General features: G+C 59.9%; 1 protein-coding gene across 1 annotated transcript in view; it reads left to right on the top strand.

Moving 5' to 3' along the window:
* The window catches only part of TXNDC11 (thioredoxin domain containing 11), a 41,530-nt gene that overhangs the window by 9,156 nt on the left and 12,183 nt on the right, over window positions 1-20,191 (top strand). The window contains exons 5-8 of the mRNA XM_056107431.1: window positions 622-838; window positions 2,250-2,347; window positions 8,966-9,095; window positions 13,243-13,336. Of these exons, the coding sequence (XP_055963406.1) occupies window positions 622-838; window positions 2,250-2,347; window positions 8,966-9,095; window positions 13,243-13,336 (539 nt within the window). The remainder of the gene's footprint in view (window positions 1-621; window positions 839-2,249; window positions 2,348-8,965; window positions 9,096-13,242; window positions 13,337-20,191) is intronic.

Genomic DNA, 20,191 nt, shown 5'->3' on the forward strand with positions numbered 1-20,191 from the left:
AGGCACGAGAGTCACCCTCGAACCCCATTGCTCCACCAGGACGGTGCCCCACCCATTAAAAGGGAACCAGCGAGTACAGCGAGTACCCCGGGGCACTGTCTGTCTGTGCTGTGTACACGAGAGACAGTCCGGGACTCTGGTTAAGAAGCCGGCCCATACCCCAATGCCCCTTTGCCCCTGACACACACACACACACGCACGCACACACACACACACACACCAGGCCTCAAACCGAGACCCCGTACAGGAGGGCTTCAGGTACCACGTTGGGTCATGTTGTCCTGCCTGGCGCTCTCTGTCCACTCCTCACCAGGGGGCCCGGGCATTTTAGAATTAATATGAGTTTTGATACGATGGGACATTTCGTAATCCAGCAGTTGTCCGTTTGGACCTGCTGGGGTTTGTCCCCTTCCCCTCTGCCTGCTTTGGGGGGGTGCATCAGATCCCAGGGGATTCCATGCTCACCTTCTGGGTGGGCTTGCGGCCGCTGTCCTGCCCTCCACCGGGGAGACAGCGGCCGGGACCCTTGGGAACAGCCGCGCGGCTGCGTCTCTCCTGCCTGGGACTCGCCGCCGGCCCCGACCTTCCGCTCCCCCAGCCGGTCTGTTCTGCTCTTCGCAGCCGCGCAAAGGACGTGACGGCGCCCGCCAAGCCTCCGGTCAGCTTCTTCTCCGCGGGCTCGCCCGTGCTGGACCTGTTCCAGGGCCAGCTGGACTACGCCGAGCACATGCGGCGGGACTCGGAGGTGGTGCTGCTCTTCTTCTACGCGCCCTGGTGCGGCCAGTCCATCGCCGCCAGGGCCGAGATCGAGCAGGCCGCCCGGCAGCTCGCGGACCAGGTAAGGCTGAGCCGGGCCGACCCTCAGCAAGAAACCGAGGACGGCAGGGAAGGCGCCTGCCCCTCCATCCCCGGCACCCCCTGGGAGCGACCCCCTGGGAAATCGCCCTGGTGCACCCCCGGGTTGGGCTCAGATCTCTCTTCACCCCCCAAATAAGGACACAGGGTTCCCTGGACCAGAGATGGATCAGAATCAGCTAGAGCACGTGATGGGGCGGGGGGGGGGCACTCTGGCCCCGTGGCCGCCCCTCGGTCATCAGAAAGGGAGCCAAGTCTGCTTGCCGGTGACATGAGCCCAGTGATCCCCTGGAGTGGTGGCGCTACAGGCTGCGGGGAAGAAATCTGCCGACGGGCCGCAGGCACTTCCCAGGAAGTACTTTGTACGGGGAAGGTTGTCGGGCGAGCCCAGAGTGACACGCTGACCTTTTAACTCTGGGCCCCGGCTGGGCTTGGCAGCTGCGGGGTGAGGGCTGCTGTGTGCCGCCCAGCAGGCTCTGCCGGCAAATGTGCCGGCCACGGGGACGGCAGTGCCGCCTGCACCCGCCTCCACCCACCCTCAGGGCCCAGTGCCCTTCCCTCACCTGAGCGTTTTATAACACAAACTCGACTGTGGGGCTGGAGAAATAGTACGGTGGTGGGCGGGGCATTTGCACGCGGTCAAACCAGGCTTGATCCCCGGCGTCCCGTGTGTCCCCCAAGCTTAGCATCACTGAGCACGGGGCCAGGAGTGAGCCTGAGCATTGCCAGGTGTGGCCCAGAAACTAACCCGAAACAAAACCTCAGCTCAAGCCGCTGCTCCCCCCTCGCCCTGCCGCGTGCACGCGCGCCATCAGTGCTGAGTCCAGAGATGGTTCCGCTCCGCTCATCCGTCTCGTTTGGTTTTCAATTTTTTAACGTTGGGCCTCACCCCTCAGTGCTCAGGGCACCCCGTGTGGTGGCAGGGATTAAATCAGCATCTGCCACGTGCAAGGCAAACAGCCTTCACCCCTGTGCTACCGCTGCCGCCACTCTATATTTTTTCTTAGGTTTTTGTTTATTTGGTTTCGGCCGCACTTGGAGGTACTCGGGGTCATCCTCGGCTCTCTGCTTCGGGGGACGCAGGCAGCGCTGGGCTCCCGCAGGGTGGGGGTGCTCGGTGACATGCCTGATCCCTCTCCTTCCTCTGGCCCTGGGAGCACAGTTTCAGAGCATTCGCGCTGGGGAGACCCGGCCAGTGCTCCTGTCCTGCCAACCCACACACAGCCTTTCCCTTCAGGCCAGGCTCCGGAACCTTCCGAGTCCAAACCGTAGCCTAGGGCGCCGCCCGGACACCCGGGTCTCTTCCTGCTTTCGGTTTCTGTGAGCGGAGCAGTTCCCCTATTTTAGGCTCGTGGCTGTATTTATCGCCCTGAAACCCCGGTTTCGCCCTGCAGGTCTTGTTTGTGGCCGTTAACTGTTGGTGGAGCCAAGGGCGATGCCGGAGGCAGAAGCAGTTCTTTTACTTCCCGGTCATCTACTTGTACCACCGCAGGTAAGGGGTCGCCTGTCTGTCCCACCGCAGGTAAGGGGTCACATACCTGACCCACTGCAGGTGAGGGGGTCACTGACTCGGGCCCACCACAGGTAAGGGGATGACCTACCTGGCCCACCGCAGGTGAGGGGGTCACCTACCTGGCCCACCGCAGGTAAGGGGGGTCACCTACCTGGCCCACCGCAGGTAAGGGGGGTCACCTACCTGGCCCACCGCAGGTAAGGGGTCACCTGCCTGGCAGGGCAGCGCTGTGGGGTTGGACCCACGGAGTACCTCTTATTTCTAAGGGCCGTTGCTCTTCTCACTCGTTAAAAAACGTAAGTCACAGTAGAAAAACAGTGTCGGACTACGTAACTTAGCCGTAAGCAGTCCAAGTAGTGAGAGTCCTAACGGTAACAGCACCAAGTCCGGAATCCCCCTTTCCTGACGGCCGGGCTCCTGTGATGATGCGTGTCCGGCTGCCCCTCCCCCCACCACAAAAATGGGGTAACGGAGTGAGACTGTTTTTCTTTCTTTTGTGACCATCTCATCGTGTTCCGTGTCTCTTAGAAGCATCTCTGCCCCCTTTGTATGACTGTGCTTGCCGGCTCTTCTTGAAGTGGGGTTTTGGAGAGGGTGGGGACAGCTCCTCGGGGGAGTTCAGGGAGTTCAGAACACACCAGCTCCTTGTGGCCTCATCTCGGGGCTGTACCTGCCGACCTTTGCAGCTGGGGGAGGCACCTGGGCGGTCCAGCTTGACCGGGACCCATCTCAAAGGCGCTGGAAGCTGAATGTTTCGCCTTCCACACCTGCGTGTTCCCCGCAGAAGCGCTGGCGCGGGCACAGTGCCCAGGCTCTATGCCCAGAGGCCCTTGAAGTGGACCTTTGCTCTCAGCAAGGCTAAGGGCGTGCAGGTTCGACCGGTCAGAGCTTGGCTTGCGGGTTGTCCTTTGTCTGCCTTCCTCTGGCCTTCCTGGGCCCTCCTCCGTGCGTCTGCACGGACTTCAGCCAGCTCTCCTCCATCTTGTGTGCCTCACCCCTTCACACGCTGGTGTCCCCGACAGTTTGCGGGGCGTGGGGTTCTTTTTCCAAGGCAGGCACCCCGTTCCTGCCCTAACATACTTAGTGCCGGTCCTGGGGAATTTGCTGCCATAAGCTACGGTGCTTGTTTTGGGGTTTTTCGTTGGTCTTTGGTGCTTGTTTTGGGGTTTTTCGTTGGTTTTTGGTCCACGCTTGGGCAGTGCTCGGGGTTTCTCCTGGCTCTGCACTCAGGGATCCCTACTGGTGGGCTCAGGGCGGGGGGGGTCACACCTGGGACAGCTGCGTGCAAGGCCAGCGCCTAACTTGTCATACTTTTGCCACAGCCCCTGTAAGCTGTGATTTGCGTGGGAACCGTTCTGCTGATTTCAGGAGGGACAGGTCACAGGTCCCTGTCCCCACTCCTTGTCTTGAGGTCTGGGCAGAGGATCCAGGGCCTCGTGTATACAAGACAAAACGCTTTGCCACAGAGTCACCCCCTGTAAAATCTTACCACGCCGAAGGTTGTGTGTTCACGGGCTCACTGGATGGCTCTTTCTCACCGCCTGCGTTCGGTGCTCTTGAGCCCTGTGTGTGGCCTGGATCGGGACGGCGGTTCTTTCTCTCAAGCTTGAGCCCCTCTTGCTCTGACTCTGGATCTCTGGAGCCCGAGCTCTCTCGCTTCTGACTCTCCTGTCCCCAAGCTTACAGTCTTAGTTGATATAGCAGTCACATAAGGCGGTGACATAAGGTGGGTTGAATACTGACGAGTCAACGAAGAGAGGTAAGACCACTCCTCCAGGAGATTAACTCAAGGACAAAATCTCATCTACAGAGATTACTCCAGATTACTAGGAGATCCGCCCCAGGGTGGGATCCCAACAAGGGTGTGTTCTTCCCTCAGTTAGTAATCTACTTAAATAGCTGTAATAAATCTACTTCTAATATTTCTAGCAATGTCATTCTGTATGAGCACAGTAAGAGATAGAAACTTAGTTTGGTTCTTCCTGAGAACATCTCACTATACATTCCGCAGTCCTCAGGCCAGGTTAATCTTCCTACCTCCAGCAGGGTCCCAATCTCGTCGTTCCTTACTTTTGGATCAGGACAGCATTTGTCCATGATCATGCCCTCAACTTATAGTTGAGTATCGTGGCGCTTTGGCCTGGCCCATTTCGATGCCAGGGTAGCTCACAGCTTGCCCTGGGTCCATTCAGTCCCTCGTCGGGACCCTGCTTTTGGGGTGCTAGGAACTAAGGGCAACTGAGTGAAGAAAGCAGATGCCCAGGAGTAAATATTATTCGGAGTCAATCAACTCCCTAGTTATTAACTGTCTTCCTGTGTCCACACAGAAAGGACATTGCTTACAAGTTCAGTGTCCTTAGATGGGTGTGACCTGACCAACCTAAGCTACCTGAGGAAGGACAAAAGAGTGTTATCCTACAACCCCCCTCTGCTTTTATATCCTTGGTCTGGAGGGCCCCTCCCTGTGGTGCTCTGAGCTCTTTTGTCTGTTTTTGGGGTCACACCTGGCGATGTGCAGGAGTTACTCCTGGCTCTGCGCTCAGGAATTACTCCTGACGGTGCTCGGAGCAGCATATGGAATGCCGGGGTTCAAACCCGGGTCAGCCCGCGGCCTGCATGCAAGGCATACCCCTTCCCCGTTGTACTAGTGCTGCAGCCCTGATGACCCCAGCTCTGTGCTTGGGGGAGGCGTCCCGCGGTCCCGGGGCCGAGCCCGGAGCCCCTTATGCTATCTCCCCCTCCCCGCTTGAGCCATTCATTTCACTTTAAAGTGAGGGTCTTTGGGTCTTTTTAATCCAAAACCACTCTTGGAATCGCCTTCATGTGACCTGTCGGTAGCCAGCCCCACCAGCCCCGGGGTCCCCCGCCTGGCTTCCCAGAAGCAGGGATGACTGCCGACCATGGACGGTCTTCCTGTGCTCCCCGGGCAAGTGTCCAGAGGCGGATGTGAGGGAAGACTTCCCTTGACTGGTTACCGAGGCCACCCGTGTGGGCAGCATTGTCACTGGCCAGTGTCTTGGTTCTGTGGACCAACACAGAGACCCCAGAAGGAGCTCTGGAAATAGGCTCTAGGGGAAGAGCTTGCCACCCATCCTTGCCTGTTAGGCTGTTGCCTGTGACCCCAGGGAGCGAGCGCCCTCCCTGGAGCGTGCGGTCCTGGGTTTGATCTGAGCACCACAGAGTTGGCTCCCCAGGGTCCTCATTTCTGTCTCTGTCATCCCAGCTGGCGCACCAAGGAAGTACTTGGGTCTGGAAGCACCCCCAGGGGCTGGGAGAGGGACGTGTCCTTAGCCCCGCAGGCGTGGTCCTGGGACTGAGGCCGTGCCCAGCCTGCGGCTGAGGCTGCCCCTGCAGTGCCCGGGATTGCGCGCAGGCCTCCCTCCGGCCTTGGAGCTCTTTCCCCGGCCCTAACCAGTAGAGCTTTGAACGAAGAAAATAGATTTTTTTCTGTCCAGCTGGTATTGCTGCACTGACCAAGAAAGTTGTAAGAGGCGTCCAAAGGCGAGAGTCGCTTCCCAGAATGAGGGTCTGAGGAGACCCTTCTTCACTCCAGGAAATCTCGGCACAGTGGAGCCTGTGGGCCAGCGTGAATGCCAGTCCTCAGCGGGTTGGTTCCCCCTCCCTTCTTCAAAATGAAGAACCATGGCTTTTATTTCATTGTATATATTTTTTTGCTTTTTGGGTCACACCCGGCGATGCACAGGGGTTCCTCCTGGCTCAGCGGACCCTATGGGATGCTGGGAATCGAACCCGGGTCGGCCGCGTGCAAGGCAAATGCCCTCCCCGCTGTGCTCTCTCTCCAGCCCCAGAACCATGGTTTTCAAAGTTACAAAATTAATAGCTGAGCTTTAGGCATGTGATATTTCGACATCAATCCCACCACGTCAGCTCCCCTCCATCATGTCCCCACCCCCCTCCCCCACCTGTCACCTTGACAGGTGCATTCCAAATTTCGGGGGTTGCAGGTTCGGTCTTCAGTGTCGGCAGTGTCACTGGGTCTGCTTTGGATACGTGGCAGCATCACTCCCGCACTGTCAGAATACCTGCAGCCCCAGCCCCTTTGGCCCCGTTACTGCCCCTTCTCATTTTCTCCTTCCCCCTGGATCTTTCCTTCCCTCCTTCCCTAAGCTCTGGGGTCCAGGGTGCTCTCGGCATCCCCCTTTACGACAGTTCACTTCCTCGCCCAGCTATTCCGTCGACCAGAGAGAAGTGAGATCTGTTTGTCTTTCTCCTTCTGGCCCGCTGCACGCAGGACAGCTTCCAGTCCTGCCGGGTTGCAGCAAACTGCATGGTTTCGTCATTCCTCGAGGTTGCGCAGTATCCTCTTGTGCATGTATGTCACACCATTCATCTGCCTTGGAGAACCTAGATTGACTCCTTATCTTAGCTGTTACAGTACGCGTTGTCATGAAGAATGGTGTGCATAGGGGTAATGCCCAAAGGTGGAATGGCTGGGTCTCGTTTTTTTTTTTCTTTTTTGGGTCACACCTGGCGATGCCCAGGGGTTACTCCTGGCTCTGCACTCAGGAATCACTCCTGGCGGTGCTCAGGGGACCACATGGGATGGTGCGAATCGAACCCGGTTCGGCCGCCTGCAAGGCAAACGCCCTACGCACTGTGCTGTTGCTCCAGCCCCTTGGTTGTTTTTTTTTTTTTAATTTATATATTTATCTCTTTATTGCTTTTTGGGTCACACCCAGCGATGCTCAGGGGCCAGTAGTCGTGGCTCTACACTCAGGAATTACTCCTGGTGGTGCTTGAGGGGCCATATAGGATGCTGGGGCTCGAACCCAGGCCGCTAGCGTCCAAGGCAAACGCCCTACCCGCTGTGCTATCGCTCGGCCCCTTGGTTTTGTTTTTTGATCCTCGGGCCGCGCCTTGCTCTGCTCAGGCCTTACTCTTGACTCTGCTCTCAGGGCTCACTCCTGGCAGGGCTTGGGGGTCCACAAGGGGTGCTGGGGATCAAACCTAGGTTGGACGCATGTTGGGCAAATGCCCTACCGGCTGTACTATCTGCCCTGCCCCTCAATTCTAAGTTTACTGAGGTCTCTCCATGCTGTTTTCACCACATCCCCACCAGCAGTGGATGACGGCTCCTTTTTTCACCATATCCCTGACAACAGACCTTGTTCCTGCTATTTTTTTTGTTTTAGTATTATCAAACATTTTTTTAAATTCTTTTTAAATTTTTTAATCAATCACCGTGATTTAGTTACAGACTTACAAACTTGTGATTACGTTTCAGTCATACAGTGATCGAGTACCCAGCCCTCCACCAGTGCCCATTCTCCACCACCAGTGTTCCCAGTAGCCCTCCTGCCACCCCGACCCCCTACCCTCACCCACCCCCGCCTCTGTGGCAGGCACATTCCCTTTGTTCCCACTGGTTTTGGTATGTGCCGTTCTCACTAGTATGAGATGATACTGTCTTGATGTGTATTTCCCTAATACCAAGTGATGCTCAGTATTTCTTATGTGCCTAGGAGAATTGGTGCCCTTTTGCCGAGCAGAGTACATTGGAACAGAATACACTGCCCGTTGTTAATCATTTTAAAATTTGCCCCTTTCAGTGAACAGTCTGTGATTGCTGGGGAGGCGCTGGGTGACCGTCGTAGTTTTCAAACTTGAATCAGCAAATCTTGAGTTGGTAGAATTGCCAACTCTTCCCTTCCAGCTGTGCATGACGAAAGCTGCTTGTGCTCTTCTGGGCGCTAATTCTCCTCTCTCCAGCGCCCGGTTCTGCCGTGTGCCCTGAGGACTCTTGTGTGTCTTAACACTGTGTGTGTGTGTGTGTGTGTGCGCGTTTCTATAGCCACGTGGTGCTGTGCTGCGTCACAGCGCTGACGTTCTTGACTGTGTTCTCTGTTGTCACTGTTAACAGTTGGCCTTGTAACGATCGCGACCCGGAGAGAAGAATGGGGCACAGTCTCACCATACCCCCCCAGCCCCGCCCCCACCCCTTGCCCGCCCCATCGAGCCGAGTGGATGGTGCAGGACCGAGGAGAAGCAGCCTCGAGACAGTGGCAGCAGTGTGGCTCTGCGGGGCCAAGCCCCCTCCCTGCTTCCCAGCCTCCCCAGGGGTCACTCGGGCCGTCGCTGGCTCCATCCGTTACTGCGGGCGGTGCCCGAAAGTTGGCAGGGGGTTCCAGTTGCTCAGTGTCCCTTTGCCCCTGCTGCCTTCGTTCGGACCCCTGTAGTGCCTGAGCGCGCCCTGCCACACAGGCGGGTCCTGGCCTCCTGTTTCAGGTTCGCCTGGCTGGTGTTTGGTTTTTGTTTAATGTTTAATTTTTTTTTATAAGAAGTGTAGAAATGTCGTGGTGGGGATCCAGGGGCTCCACCGCCCAGTGAACGCGCGAGGCCGAGCTTGGCGTGATGTCTGCCCCCCGCCTCTCCTCTTCCCTTCCTCCCACCCCCACCCCTCACACCCCTACCGCCCTGGCCTCCAGAAGCCCAGAAGACTCCTGACCTCTCACCCTGAAGGGGCCCCCGACATGAGATGTGTCCGTTCCGTGCTGTTGAGTTCGGTTGTACGTTACGGGTGTGCTGCATGGTGCATTTTTTTATTTTTTTTTTCCACTTTTATTTTTTTGGTACTAGTTTTGGACCAATCGAATACAAAGGCCCCATGAGTGCTGTGTACATTGAGAAGTTTGCCCGCCGAGTGATGAAACCACTTCTCTACATCCCATCTCAGTCAGAGTTGCTAGATTTTCTCTCGAACTACGAGGTACCTGTCTTTCCTATCTCCTCCCATTCCCCAGGCCTCGCCGGGCTCCACTGGATTGTGCTCGCAAGTTTTCCCGCTTTGTTTTGTTTTTAACCTCCTGGTTTGCAGCCGATGAAAGATTGCATTTGGGGGCAAGTCTGATGCAGTGCTTTTTGAGACGCTTTGGATCCGAAGGTCGGCCCGCTCAGAGTGAGCCTTTAAGAGACGCAAATACTTGCTTTTTCCTCGATTTCATTTGGGAATGTTCGCTTTGTCTCCCGGATTGTGTGTGTACATAATTTAAGATTTTTAGTGTGTAAGATTTAATTTTGCAATTATATGCACCTGCAGATTCCCAAAAGCCTTATTGGACACTGGGAGTTTCGCTGTGAGACATTTGGGCTTATCAGTTGTAGTTCAGCTTTAAAGAGAGGGGTTGGAAGATATTAGTTTCTATTCTGAGAACGAATGCGGAGCCCTTTCCTGGTCTGATTAACAAGACTTCCCCATGGCTAGCCTCCGTCCCTGAAGAATGCTTTTTGTACACTCTTCACTGAGTGTTCAGGGCCACTTCTTATGTGAGAGACCTGAACAAGGCTAAAAATAACCTCAGTAAATTAGAAACCAGTCCCACAGCAGGAAGCGTAGAATCTGTGTAAAAATGGTGCCCGGGACATGAGGAGCGGCCAGGCTCGGGGGCCCACACCCAGAGACCGAGGCCTGGAGGGCCTGGGCCAGACCTGCTCAGACCCGGGCTGGGGTGTGGACGGGACAGGCGTCGGTCGCGGTGCTCACGGCCGTCTGCAGCCAGGCTAGGGTTGCTTCCTGTGGTCTGTCCCAGGGAGAGAGTGTCCGTGGAGACATGGCCCGGGACCGGGCTCTCGCCTCTCCGCCCCTTCCTGGGGGGCAGCTCCCCTGCACTGCATCTGCGGTGGGTCCGCTGGCGGCCTGGGCCCTCGTGCCGAACCCCACCGCTGCCCCCTCCAGAAAAATAATGGTTGGCTCTGGGTGTCGGACAAATACATAGAGACTTTCTGCCGATTCCTAGTTCGTGGCGCTGTTGTGAAGGGAAGGGCCCAAGGCTTGTGGGTGGGAGTTCTCGCTGTGTGTAGTGCTTGTCTCTGAGTCACACCTTACCCTGCATTCTGGCTGCCGCGGCGGGGCTGCTGCTGAGGCCGCTGGGGGCGGTAACTGCCCTCGTGGCCAGCAGAGGGCGCGCCAGCACCTGCTGCTGCTGAAGGCACCGGGCTGAGCCCCACCCACGCGGGCTCCTGCTCTCTGCGCCCCCAGCAGCACCTGGCAGCCCACCCGGGTCGAGTTTTGCTGCCGAAAGTGTGCTGAGCGAAGGGACGTTGCTTCCCCGTTTGTTCCTGAGCAGAAATGTCTGTTTCGTGCCAGGGGCTGTGCCCGGGGCTTGGAAGCTGGGGGGTGGCGCCGGGCCTGGAGTACTGTGGGTGCCACGACGTGGCGAGGGGGGTGGGGTGGGGAGCTCACGTCCTGCCCAAGTCCCGGCACCCCACAGCCCCCGTAGGCAGCCTGCTCAGAAGTGGGGCTCAGTGCGGGCCACTAGCTCAGGGTGCCCTGAGGAATGGTCCCGGATTTCACGTGGCTTCTCCGTCCAGTGATGGGGTGTGGGGTAGGGGAGGGCTCGACCCCCTACGGTGCCCAGGGAGGTCACACACGGCGGTGCCTTCGTTCGGACTGAGCTCCGTGGGTCAAGACCAGCAGGCCCTGGGTCCTATCCCTGGTACTGCACGCATGGTCCCCCCCAAGCACCACCGCAAGCAGTGCTTGAGCACAGAGCCGACGATGGCCCCCAGAGCAAGCCCCCGAGTCTCTGTGTGGTGGGTGGTGGCTGGCATCCAGGCAGGGCGGGCATTTTCCCGCCAAGCCCCCAGCCTGGTTAGTCTGGAAGGACAGAAAGGGGGAGACCTGTTGAAGAGGAGGGAGCCCAGCCGTTTAGTGCCTGCGGCCCCACAGCTCGGAGGAGCACCTGGAAGCTTCATGGGGGGCTGCAGACACCTGTGTGGGAGCTTCTCCGGCCCCCAGAACCCAGAGAGAGGTTCTGCTTCTGCCCGTTATGCCCCCGGTGGTGATGGAAATGGATGTGCAAGGCCATATATTTCAGACGCTTCCAAGAGTGGCCTGGCGCAGGGGGGTGGCCGCTGCGTGTGGGACCAGCCACCAGGCGCAGGGTCCGCAGAGTGATGCCAGTGAGCCCTGGCCTCAGGCGAGTTCTGCCTTTTGTTCCCAGCTGCCCCCTTTCCAGGGCTCCCCCAGACACTGGAAGAAATGCCAAGATCCAGTCTTGTCTATCACGGCTGGCTTCTCCCGGCAGACGAGGAAACTCGGGGGAAATGGTTCCAGAACTGAACAGACGGCGGCAGTCAGCCAGCCTGAGAAGTGACCAGTCCACCAGTCCTTCACTTCATTGGCGCTTTTCACAGCTGTGAAGCTTGGGTTTTGTGGGGTGGTTTGCCTCACACTGCGGGCCGCTGTGGGCCCAGACGATGGTTTTTGTTCTTAGGTTTTTGGGGCGCTCTCTCTGCTAGTGCTCAGACTTACTCCTGGCTCTGTACTCTGCACCCAGGAATCGCTCCTGACGGGTGGGGAGACATACGAGGTGCCGGGGATCGAACTTGGGTTGGCCGCTGACAAGGCAGAGCCCTGCCCACTGTCCCGTGGCTCTGGCCTTCCAGCTCCTGGAACATTCTGCTCTCAGTCCTTGTCCCCAAGGACATGTCGTCCATGCTGCGGGCCCCTTGGCATCTGGATGAGGTGCCGTGCGTAAGAACAGATGTTCGGACTGTAGAATCACCCCCCAGAGCCCCAGACACTTGGTATCGCTCTGGTCCCACCTTTGGCTCGTTTTCAAAGGCTTGATTTGGGTTTCCCTTGATGCAGGACTCATGAGCTTTAAACGTCAGCTATAATGCATTCACAGCCGTACAGTGCATCTGTGCACGTATGCATATGCATTTGTATGTGTGTGACGTGTCATATGTCATGTTTGTGTGTAACGTGTTTGTGAGGACAGGAAGTTGCGTGTGTGTGTCCACAGTGCCACAGCGCCTGTGTCTGAGAGTGATGCCTCCTAGGATGCAGGGAGATGGCTGAGAGCGTCCCAGGATCTGGCCCGGGCAGCGTGTGAATGCATGGCCAGAGACCGCCACATTGGGTGCCGGTTTGGGCGCTGCACCTGCCTCTGAGTGTCCGGCCCGGCCTGGGTCTGCGCATCTCCGGGTCTAAAACAAGTGTCTGAACATTTGTCTTCGTTTCTTTGGGGGTGGGTGGAACCTAGAGGTTTGTGGTTATGCCTTTGTACTCAGAGGCCACTGCTGTCAGGGCTCAGGGGACTCTCTGGGGCACCATAGGTCAAGCCCGGGTTGGCGGAGGACAGACCAGGTGACTCCCAGCCCCTGGACCGTCTCTCCAGCCCTTGGCTCCTGCTCCCTTGGTTCGCTCTTCTGCAGCCGCGTGGCAGGGGGTCTCTTGCTGGCCAGTTAAGGAAACCGAGGTTTGTCCTTGAGAAGTTCACCCAAGGTCGTTCAGCCGGTGGATGCTGGAGCTTGGGTCTCCTTTTTGGGAGGGGGCAGACCCAGCAGTGCTCAAGGGTCACTCCTGGCAGTCTCGGGGGACTGACCGTCCGGGGCGCTGGGATCGGCCGCGTACAGGCCCCCTCCCCACCTGCCGTACCATCGCTCCTGCCTCCCAGCTCAGGACCTCTGGTGACTCCAGGCCCAGCACGCTCCTCGCGGAGCTCTGGTTTGGCTCGGAGGAGACCTTCCTGGGCGGAGCCAGACACACGTGGCCACAGGGCCTTCGAGGACAAAAGCCACCGAGGGGAAGGCCGGGGCGGGCGGGGGCGCTGGGGAGGTGGGGGGACCCGCGGGGCTGCCTGGCACAGGGGCGGCTTCTGGCTCCGAGAACCGGGCGAGCAGGATATGGATGCGGGGAGGGGGGAGCCTGAGGGTCCCCTGCCGGCGGAGCCCCCAGACCCGCCCTGCTTTCCGGACCGCCGGAAGGTTTGCTGGGGGACGTGGGGGGCAGCAAGGGGAGGGAGGACACGTGTGCAGGGGTCAGAGCCCGGGAGAGCAGCTCTCACCCGCTCCAGCTCCGCCCGAGCCCCCGCCCCGCCTCACGCGCCCCCTCTGCTCTGTCCCCGCAGCCTGGTGTCCTCGGCTACTTCGAGTTCAGCGGCTCCCCGCAGCCGCCCGGTTACCTGACCTTCTTCACCTCCGCGTTGCACTCGCTTAAGAAAGGTGAGCTCCGGGGCGGCCGGGTCTTCTCCACACTCGCGTCCCGATGGCCCCTGCATGGTCCTGGTCGGCTGGGCTGCTGCCCTCCGCGTCCCCCGGCTCTTCCTTCGGGGCTGGGAGAGTGTTTCCTTCCGATCTTTCAGGGGCTGCTCACAGCCCCCGCGATCGTTCCCAGACTCTGCTCGGCCCCCCCATGTCCATGCCCCGCTCGCCCTCTGTTCCCAGCCCACCCTGCCTTCCCTGGACAGTCCAGCCTCGCTCACCCCTTCTTCCCGGCGCTGTTCGGCCTTGGCCGGTGCTTTCCCGGCCTCGGCCATGTCCGCGTCTCCCTCCCGCCGCAGGGGTGCCGTCGTATCTTGGCAGGGTGGTGGCTGCACCCCCTGCCTGGCCCACGAGCCTCCCTGGTACACGGGTGTCCACACGTGCGGGGGATGGAACTCGGCCCTGCGTCCAGGGTGGGCCCGGCCTGTTCAGCCGTCGCTCCTCCCAGCCCGGTCATCACTTACGTCCGAGGAGCCGTTTGAGAAGCAAAAGAACTTCCTGTTGGTCTTTGGTTTCTGTTTGGGGGCCATCGCTGCAGACCCAAAGGGACTACCTCAGATTGGTGTTCGGGGTCACTCGGGGTTCCGGGGGGCGGGGGGCCTCCTCCTGCTCCCCACGCAGCGCTGGGGTGGGCAGGGCCCCGGAGGTCAGCCTGAACTCTGGGCTTTGGGATCACCCCCTTCCCTTGGCCCGGCCTTGAGGTCAGATGCCGTTTTCCTCACCGCTAGTAGCGCAGGCTTCCCGGGAGGGGCACACGCCCCTTCTCCGCAGGGATGTGTCGTGTGTAAGTTCTGCGTCGTGTTTAGACGGTGTCCACAGATGGAGCGCGGAGAGGCCTTTGGTGAGGAGAGTTGAGCAGAGGGAGTTCAGACGGCAGCTTCGAAGCGTTTCTGGAAGAGATGCATGTCTCTCCACTGCTTAATGGTTTAAAATGTATCTGTGTGTGTGTGTGTATATATATATATATATGTATGTATTTATGGGGTTTTTTGTTCCTGGGGCCACACCCAGCGGTGCTCAAGGCTTACTCCTGACTCTACTACCGACTCTACGCTCAGGGATCACTCTTGGCAGTGCTTGAGTACCACATGGGATCAAACCTAGGTCTGACTTGTGTAAGATATTTATATATATATATATATCACGGTCCTCCTGCTGTTCATTGATTTGCTCGAGCGGGCCCAGTAACGTCTCCATTGGAGACTTTGTTGTTACTGTGTCTGGCATCTCGAATACTCTCGGTAGCTTGCCGGGCTCTCCGAGAGGGGCGGAGGAATCGAACTCGGGTCGGCCATGTTGGCTGCGTGCAAGGCAAACGCCCTGCCGCTGTGCTATCGCTCCAGCTATACACACACACACACACACACACACACACACACATGCATATATTTTCTTTTGGGGTCACACCTGGCAATGCTCAGGGTTTACTCATGGCTCTGCACTCCGGAATCGCTCCTGACCATGCTCAGGGGACTTGGTGGGATGCCGGGGGTCACACCTCAAACCTAAGCCAGCTACATGCAGGGCAAACGCCCTCCGCACTGTCCTGTTGCTCCCTTCCGCCCTCATATCGTTTTAACAGATACGTTGGGGGCATCCTTGTTGGTGCTCGGGGATGACCCGGGTGGTGCTCCAGAAGTCATACGAAGCGCCCCCAGCTGCACTGCTCTCCCCCCGGCCCCTCATCACCCTCAGTGATGTCTTCCCAGCACAGGACATGTCTTTCCGTGGGCCTGGGGGTCTCTGTGCTTTCTCTTCATCTGCTCTTCCTTTTGGTTTGTGGGCCCCGCCTGGCAGTGCTTGGTGGTGGGGACGACTCTGCCCAGCTGTCCTTGGGGCTGGGGAGTCCTCCCGCGCTGTCTTCAGGGCCAGGGATTGAACAGACCCTGCACGTAATCAATCCCTGACCCCGGCGCTCCCAGCAGGTCCCCACCCCAGTGCTCCCAGCAGGTCCCCACCCCAGTCTGCTCTTCTCTTGAACAAGCGTCTCATTTGCTGCTTTATTGGCTATTCCTGGGGACGCTGTCTGGTTCTGCCTCGTCTGGGATGGTCTTTCAGTTCTCTGAGCAGTTGGCGGGATTTGGCTGTCCGTGAAGAGGCAGCTCGGTGCTGGGCCCGTCGCCAGCAGGGGTCCCTTCAGCCTCCCCAAGTGCTCATTGATGCCAGCCTCCACTCCTGGCTTCGTCACGGCCCCTCCGTGTCCCGGTCGGTGGGGCTGTTGCTGAGCCGAAGGTTAAGGGGCCTCTGCTGGAAGCTCAGGGGCTCAGGGGCTCAGGGCCCCAGCGGAGTCCGGTTTCTTGAGCTTCTCCACGCTTCTTGTTTCTTCTGCCCGAGGAGAGCTCGGCCGAGCCCTCAGGATTTGCCCCTCAGGGTTGTCTTTAAAATGTGTCCTGGTCAGCTGTTAGAATCCTCTGTGATTCAGTGACCTTCGTGGGGTTGGGAGGTCGGGGTCACACCCAGTGGGGCTCAGGGCTGACTCCTGACTCTGCGCTCGGAGATCATTCCTGGCAGGACTCGGGGGGCCCTACGGGGGGCCAGGGATCAAACTGGGGTCGACCACACGCAGGGCCCGCTCCTCGATTCCCGTGTTGTCGCTCTGATCCTGCCTACAGACGGTTCCAGGACAGGAATCGACCGTCTCATACCATCCTGGTCTTTGCTTGGCGACGGGGGTGCCGTGCCGTGGGGGGCACAGGCCTGGAGCGCGCTGTCTGGGCTGCTCTTCTCCCCGACTGCCCCCGCGCGTCTGCGGAACTGGAGAGGGTGGAGAGGCTGACCACAGGCCGTGGGCTGGCCGGGGAGTGAAGCCCAGCGTCCAGCGGCTCAGCGAGCGGAAGGTCCAGCGAGTGTGTTTGCTTTGTGCTGCAGGCGCGGGGCGCACTCAGACCCCTCGCCTCTTCCCCTGGCCCCGCTGGCCCTGAGCACCGGCCAGGCAGCAAAGCCAGATCATCTCCTACCCCCCAGAGCCTGGACCCCCCTAAGGCCGTGATCCCTTCACTGAAGATCCGCGTCCACTCCCTGGACCCCTCGTGAGAGATTCCAAAGCCGGGTGGGCTTCTGTGCTAAGGAGCCGGATGGGGGGGATCCCCAGTGCCGGCGGAGGCCCTCATGGTGCCCCGAGGTGGCCACAGTCCTGCAGGTGGGACTCTGTGGACGCCGCGTGGCCCTCCCCCACGTCCCGGCCAGGAGCAGTGTGCCAGCCCCCCCCCGAGAAGGTCTTGCGGCATCTTGCCTTTCAGTGGTTGGACAGAGCCCAGCCCAGCGTGCTGGCCCCAACGGCTGCGTCCTGGGTCTGTGTGCCAGACTTCAGGTTGCGTCTCACTTTGTCGTACGGTTGGGGAGGGGGCGGGGCACACCTGGCAGTGCTCAGGGATGACTCCTGGTGGATTCAGGATGCCGGAGATGAAACCCAGGCCAGCTGCTGTGAAAATCAAGTGCCCTGTGCACTGTTCTTTCTCTCCGGCCCTGGGCACAGTTCTTTCTTTCACTGGGGTGCAGGGGGACAGTGCCTAGAGCCTGCTTCTGACAGTGCTCAAGGTGCCGGGTGAGGGGGTCAAGCCAGGGTCGCAGCAGATCGCCCCGAGTGTTCCGACCCGGGCTTCCCGCTCTGTCAGGGTGGCAGTAGCCGGAGCGGGCCCCTGGGTTTCATGTCATCCTGGGTGGACACAAGCGGGTGCTGCGGGCTGTGGACACACGAGGTCAGTGGCAATTGTGCCCCCGGGGTGCAGAGAGCCACGGCTCGCAGCTGTGGTGTGGGCCTCCTCCTCGTCAGCTCCGGGTGCTGGCGGGGTTCCGTTTGCCTTGCGGGTCTCGCCCAGCTGTGTTCTCTGGGTACCTGACGGCAGAAGGGTGCTCGCCCGGGACTCAGCGCTGCGCTCGTGGCAGCCCGTCGGGCCGTCCTGCGTCCTGTCTCTCAGGGCTCTCACACCCACCACTGCTGTCCGGCTGGCTGAGATGGTCTTTGAGAATAACGGAAGGGGTGCGGGGCCCCACCAGGGGCGGGCAGGGTTCTGCTGCCGGATTTGGTGCCCGTGCAGCTTCGGCGTCCTCGATTGAAAGATGGACACGCCTCTGCTGTCCAGACAAAAGCGCCCATTTCATAGATGACAAAGGCGCTGTTGTGGGCAGGCTGGCCACTGGCCTGCTGGGGACCGTTCTGGACGTTCAGGGACACGGGAGGTGAGGTGTCCCTGCCTCGTGCGTCCGCACCACCTCCTGAGAGCTCAGCGGGGCTCTCGCACTGCGGGCGGCGGACGGAGGCTACGTCTCGGGGCGGTTCCCTGTCACCGGTGTGCCTGGGGAAGCCGCCTCGGGTCCGGGTGGGGCCGTGTCCCTCCCAGCGCACGCAGTGACCCGGGCTCTGAATGGGCCCTTTCAGCGTCGGGGTCAGGGTGCCAGTTCTCATTCTTCTGCGCCAGCGAGTCACATGGGCCCCCGGGCCGCCTTCCTGGCAGCAGCCCGTTTCCTCTCCTGCCTCCACAGCTGCCTCTCGGGGGAGCCCGTCTGCCCTGGAGGGCGGCAGCCTCTCCTCTGACCGCTTTGGGGTCTGGAGGGAACATGCCCTTGTTTCTCACAAATGACGCTCTGAGCTCGGTGTTGCACTGGAGCGTCACGGAAGTGGACCGGCCTTCCCTAGTCCCTGCACTGCCTCTGGTGTCACCCCCTTGTTTAGTTCTGTGCCTCGCTCGACCCTTTGACCCTGGGCTGCCGGGACAGGAACCAGGGGCTCCTGTTACGTGCAAAGCCTGTCCCCGCCCAGGGTTCGCCTCCTGCTTGTCCACACTCAGCCTTTGCTCCGAGGTTCTGAAGGGTGCTGTGGGCCTGGCGTGAATCGTGGTTCTGGTCTTTGATTCGGGGTCCGACCCCTGGCCGCTGTGTCACTTTTTTTTTTCTCTTTTTGGGTCACACTCAGCGATGCTCAGAGGTTACTCCTGGCTCTGCACTCAGGAATTACTCCCGGTGGTGCTTGAGGGACTGTGTGGGATGCTGGGAATCGAACCCGGGTCGGCCACTTGCAAGGCAAACGCCCTCCCCGCTGTGCTGTCGCTCCAGCCTCTGGGTCACGTTTTCTCCATCGTGACTGTGATAGGGACACTGTGTCACACCAGCCGGTTCAGCTTTGGCCGCTAAGTGCCCCAGTGCCCCGGGGAGTCCACTCTTTGTTCTCTGGACACGCCCCACTCGCCGTGGAGCCCTGCTTTGAACACAGTCAGATGCTCCCGGCTCTCCCTTTGCTTCCGTCGGCCCTGGAGCCAGCCACAGCTCCCAGGGCCCTGGAAAATGAGGTCCCCGCCCTTTCCTGCAGGCCCTCCAAGCCGCTGAGCACGTCCAGTTGGGCCCCTCTGGCCCAGTGCGCGGGGTGGCTCTGGCGGTGCTGGGCTGGAACTGGGCCTCCAAGTGCACAGTGCTCAGCCCCCAAGCTCCCCCACCGGGATCCTTCTGCAGCCTGGGTCTCATGCACCGTCTCTTCCCCACAGGGACCCTCCCCACATGGTCCTGGCCGGGGCCCTGGGGCTCATCTGGGGCTCCCGGAAAGAGCAGCGGGACCCCCACTCGACAGCATTTCGCACACTCCGGTCAGCCCCTGAGGGTCGCGCCCTCGGACCTTTCCCTCCAGTACTGTCTCCTGCCTCTTTGATTTTTGACTTTGAGGCCACCAGTGTTCGGGGCCTCCTCCTGGCTGGGGACTCGGGGCCCTCTGTGATGCTGGGGAAGGCACGAACCTGACCCTTGGCGCCCTCCCCGCTGTCCTGCTCCCCTGGCCCAGAGGGGCCTCGGGGCTTAGGGCTCCCCGGGTCTGTGGGTTTTGTTTTGCATTTCCCTGGAATCATGGAGGCGTGTGTCCTGGTGACCATCAGCCTGCGAGGATGAATGTGTCTGCATGATCATCGGCCTCGGGAGGGTGTGTGTCTGTGTAGTTGCCAGCCTGTGAGAGTGAGTGTGTGTGAGGGTCAGTGTGTGTCCGTGTGGCTGTCCGCCTCGTGACGGTGTGTTTCCGTGGAATCATCAGCCTTTCCCGTTTCCCATGCTCTGCTGTGGGGCCGCACTCGGCCATGCTCGGGATGGGCTCACTCCCGCGGGTGTCACTGTGGCGCCAGGGTGGAGCCTGGGACTGGGACTCGCCCTGCCCCTCCCTGGGCTCCTAGCAGCAGACCAGCTCTCAGATTTCACAGCTTAGGAGGAGCAGGACCATGAAAAACAGTTGATCAGACCCATCTGTGAGGTTAGATCGCAGTGCTCCTGAGTGCCTTCAGAAGTGCGGGTGGGGGGCTGGGACGACAGCACAGCGGGGAGGGCGTTTGCCTTGCACACGGTCGAGCCAGGTTCGATTCCCAGCATCCCGTAGGGTCCCCCGAGCACCGCCAGGAGTGATTCCTGAGTGCAGAGCCAGGAGGAACCCCTGTGCATTGCCGGGTGGGACCCAAAAAGCAAAAAGAAGTAAATAAAATTAAAATGCAGGTGGGCGGGGGGGTGGAGTGACAGGACAGCTGGGAGGGTTCTGGTACCCCCTGCATGCTGCTGACCCAGGGTCAATCCCCGGCACCCTATATGGCCCCCCGAGCACCGCCAGGAGAGACCCCGGAGCACACAACCTGGAGCATTTGCAGGTGTGGCCGCCCCGACCCCCGGGCCCAGACTGGGGATGGAGCCAGAGAGAGAGAGTACAGCAGGGAGGGCGGTCACCGTGCATGCCACCGGCCTGGGTTCAGTCCCTGGTGCCACGTCGGGTCCCCGAGCCCTGCCAGGAGTGAGCCCTGAGCACTGCCGGGCATCATCCCCCAGTCCAGGGGCGACAGGAGAAGAGGGGAGCGAGCT

Source organism: Sorex fumeus, unplaced genomic scaffold (assembly GCF_029834395.1).
Source record: "Sorex fumeus unplaced genomic scaffold, SorFum_2.1 ptg000165l, whole genome shotgun sequence".
Classification (NCBI taxonomy): domain Eukaryota; kingdom Metazoa; phylum Chordata; class Mammalia; order Eulipotyphla; family Soricidae; genus Sorex; species Sorex fumeus.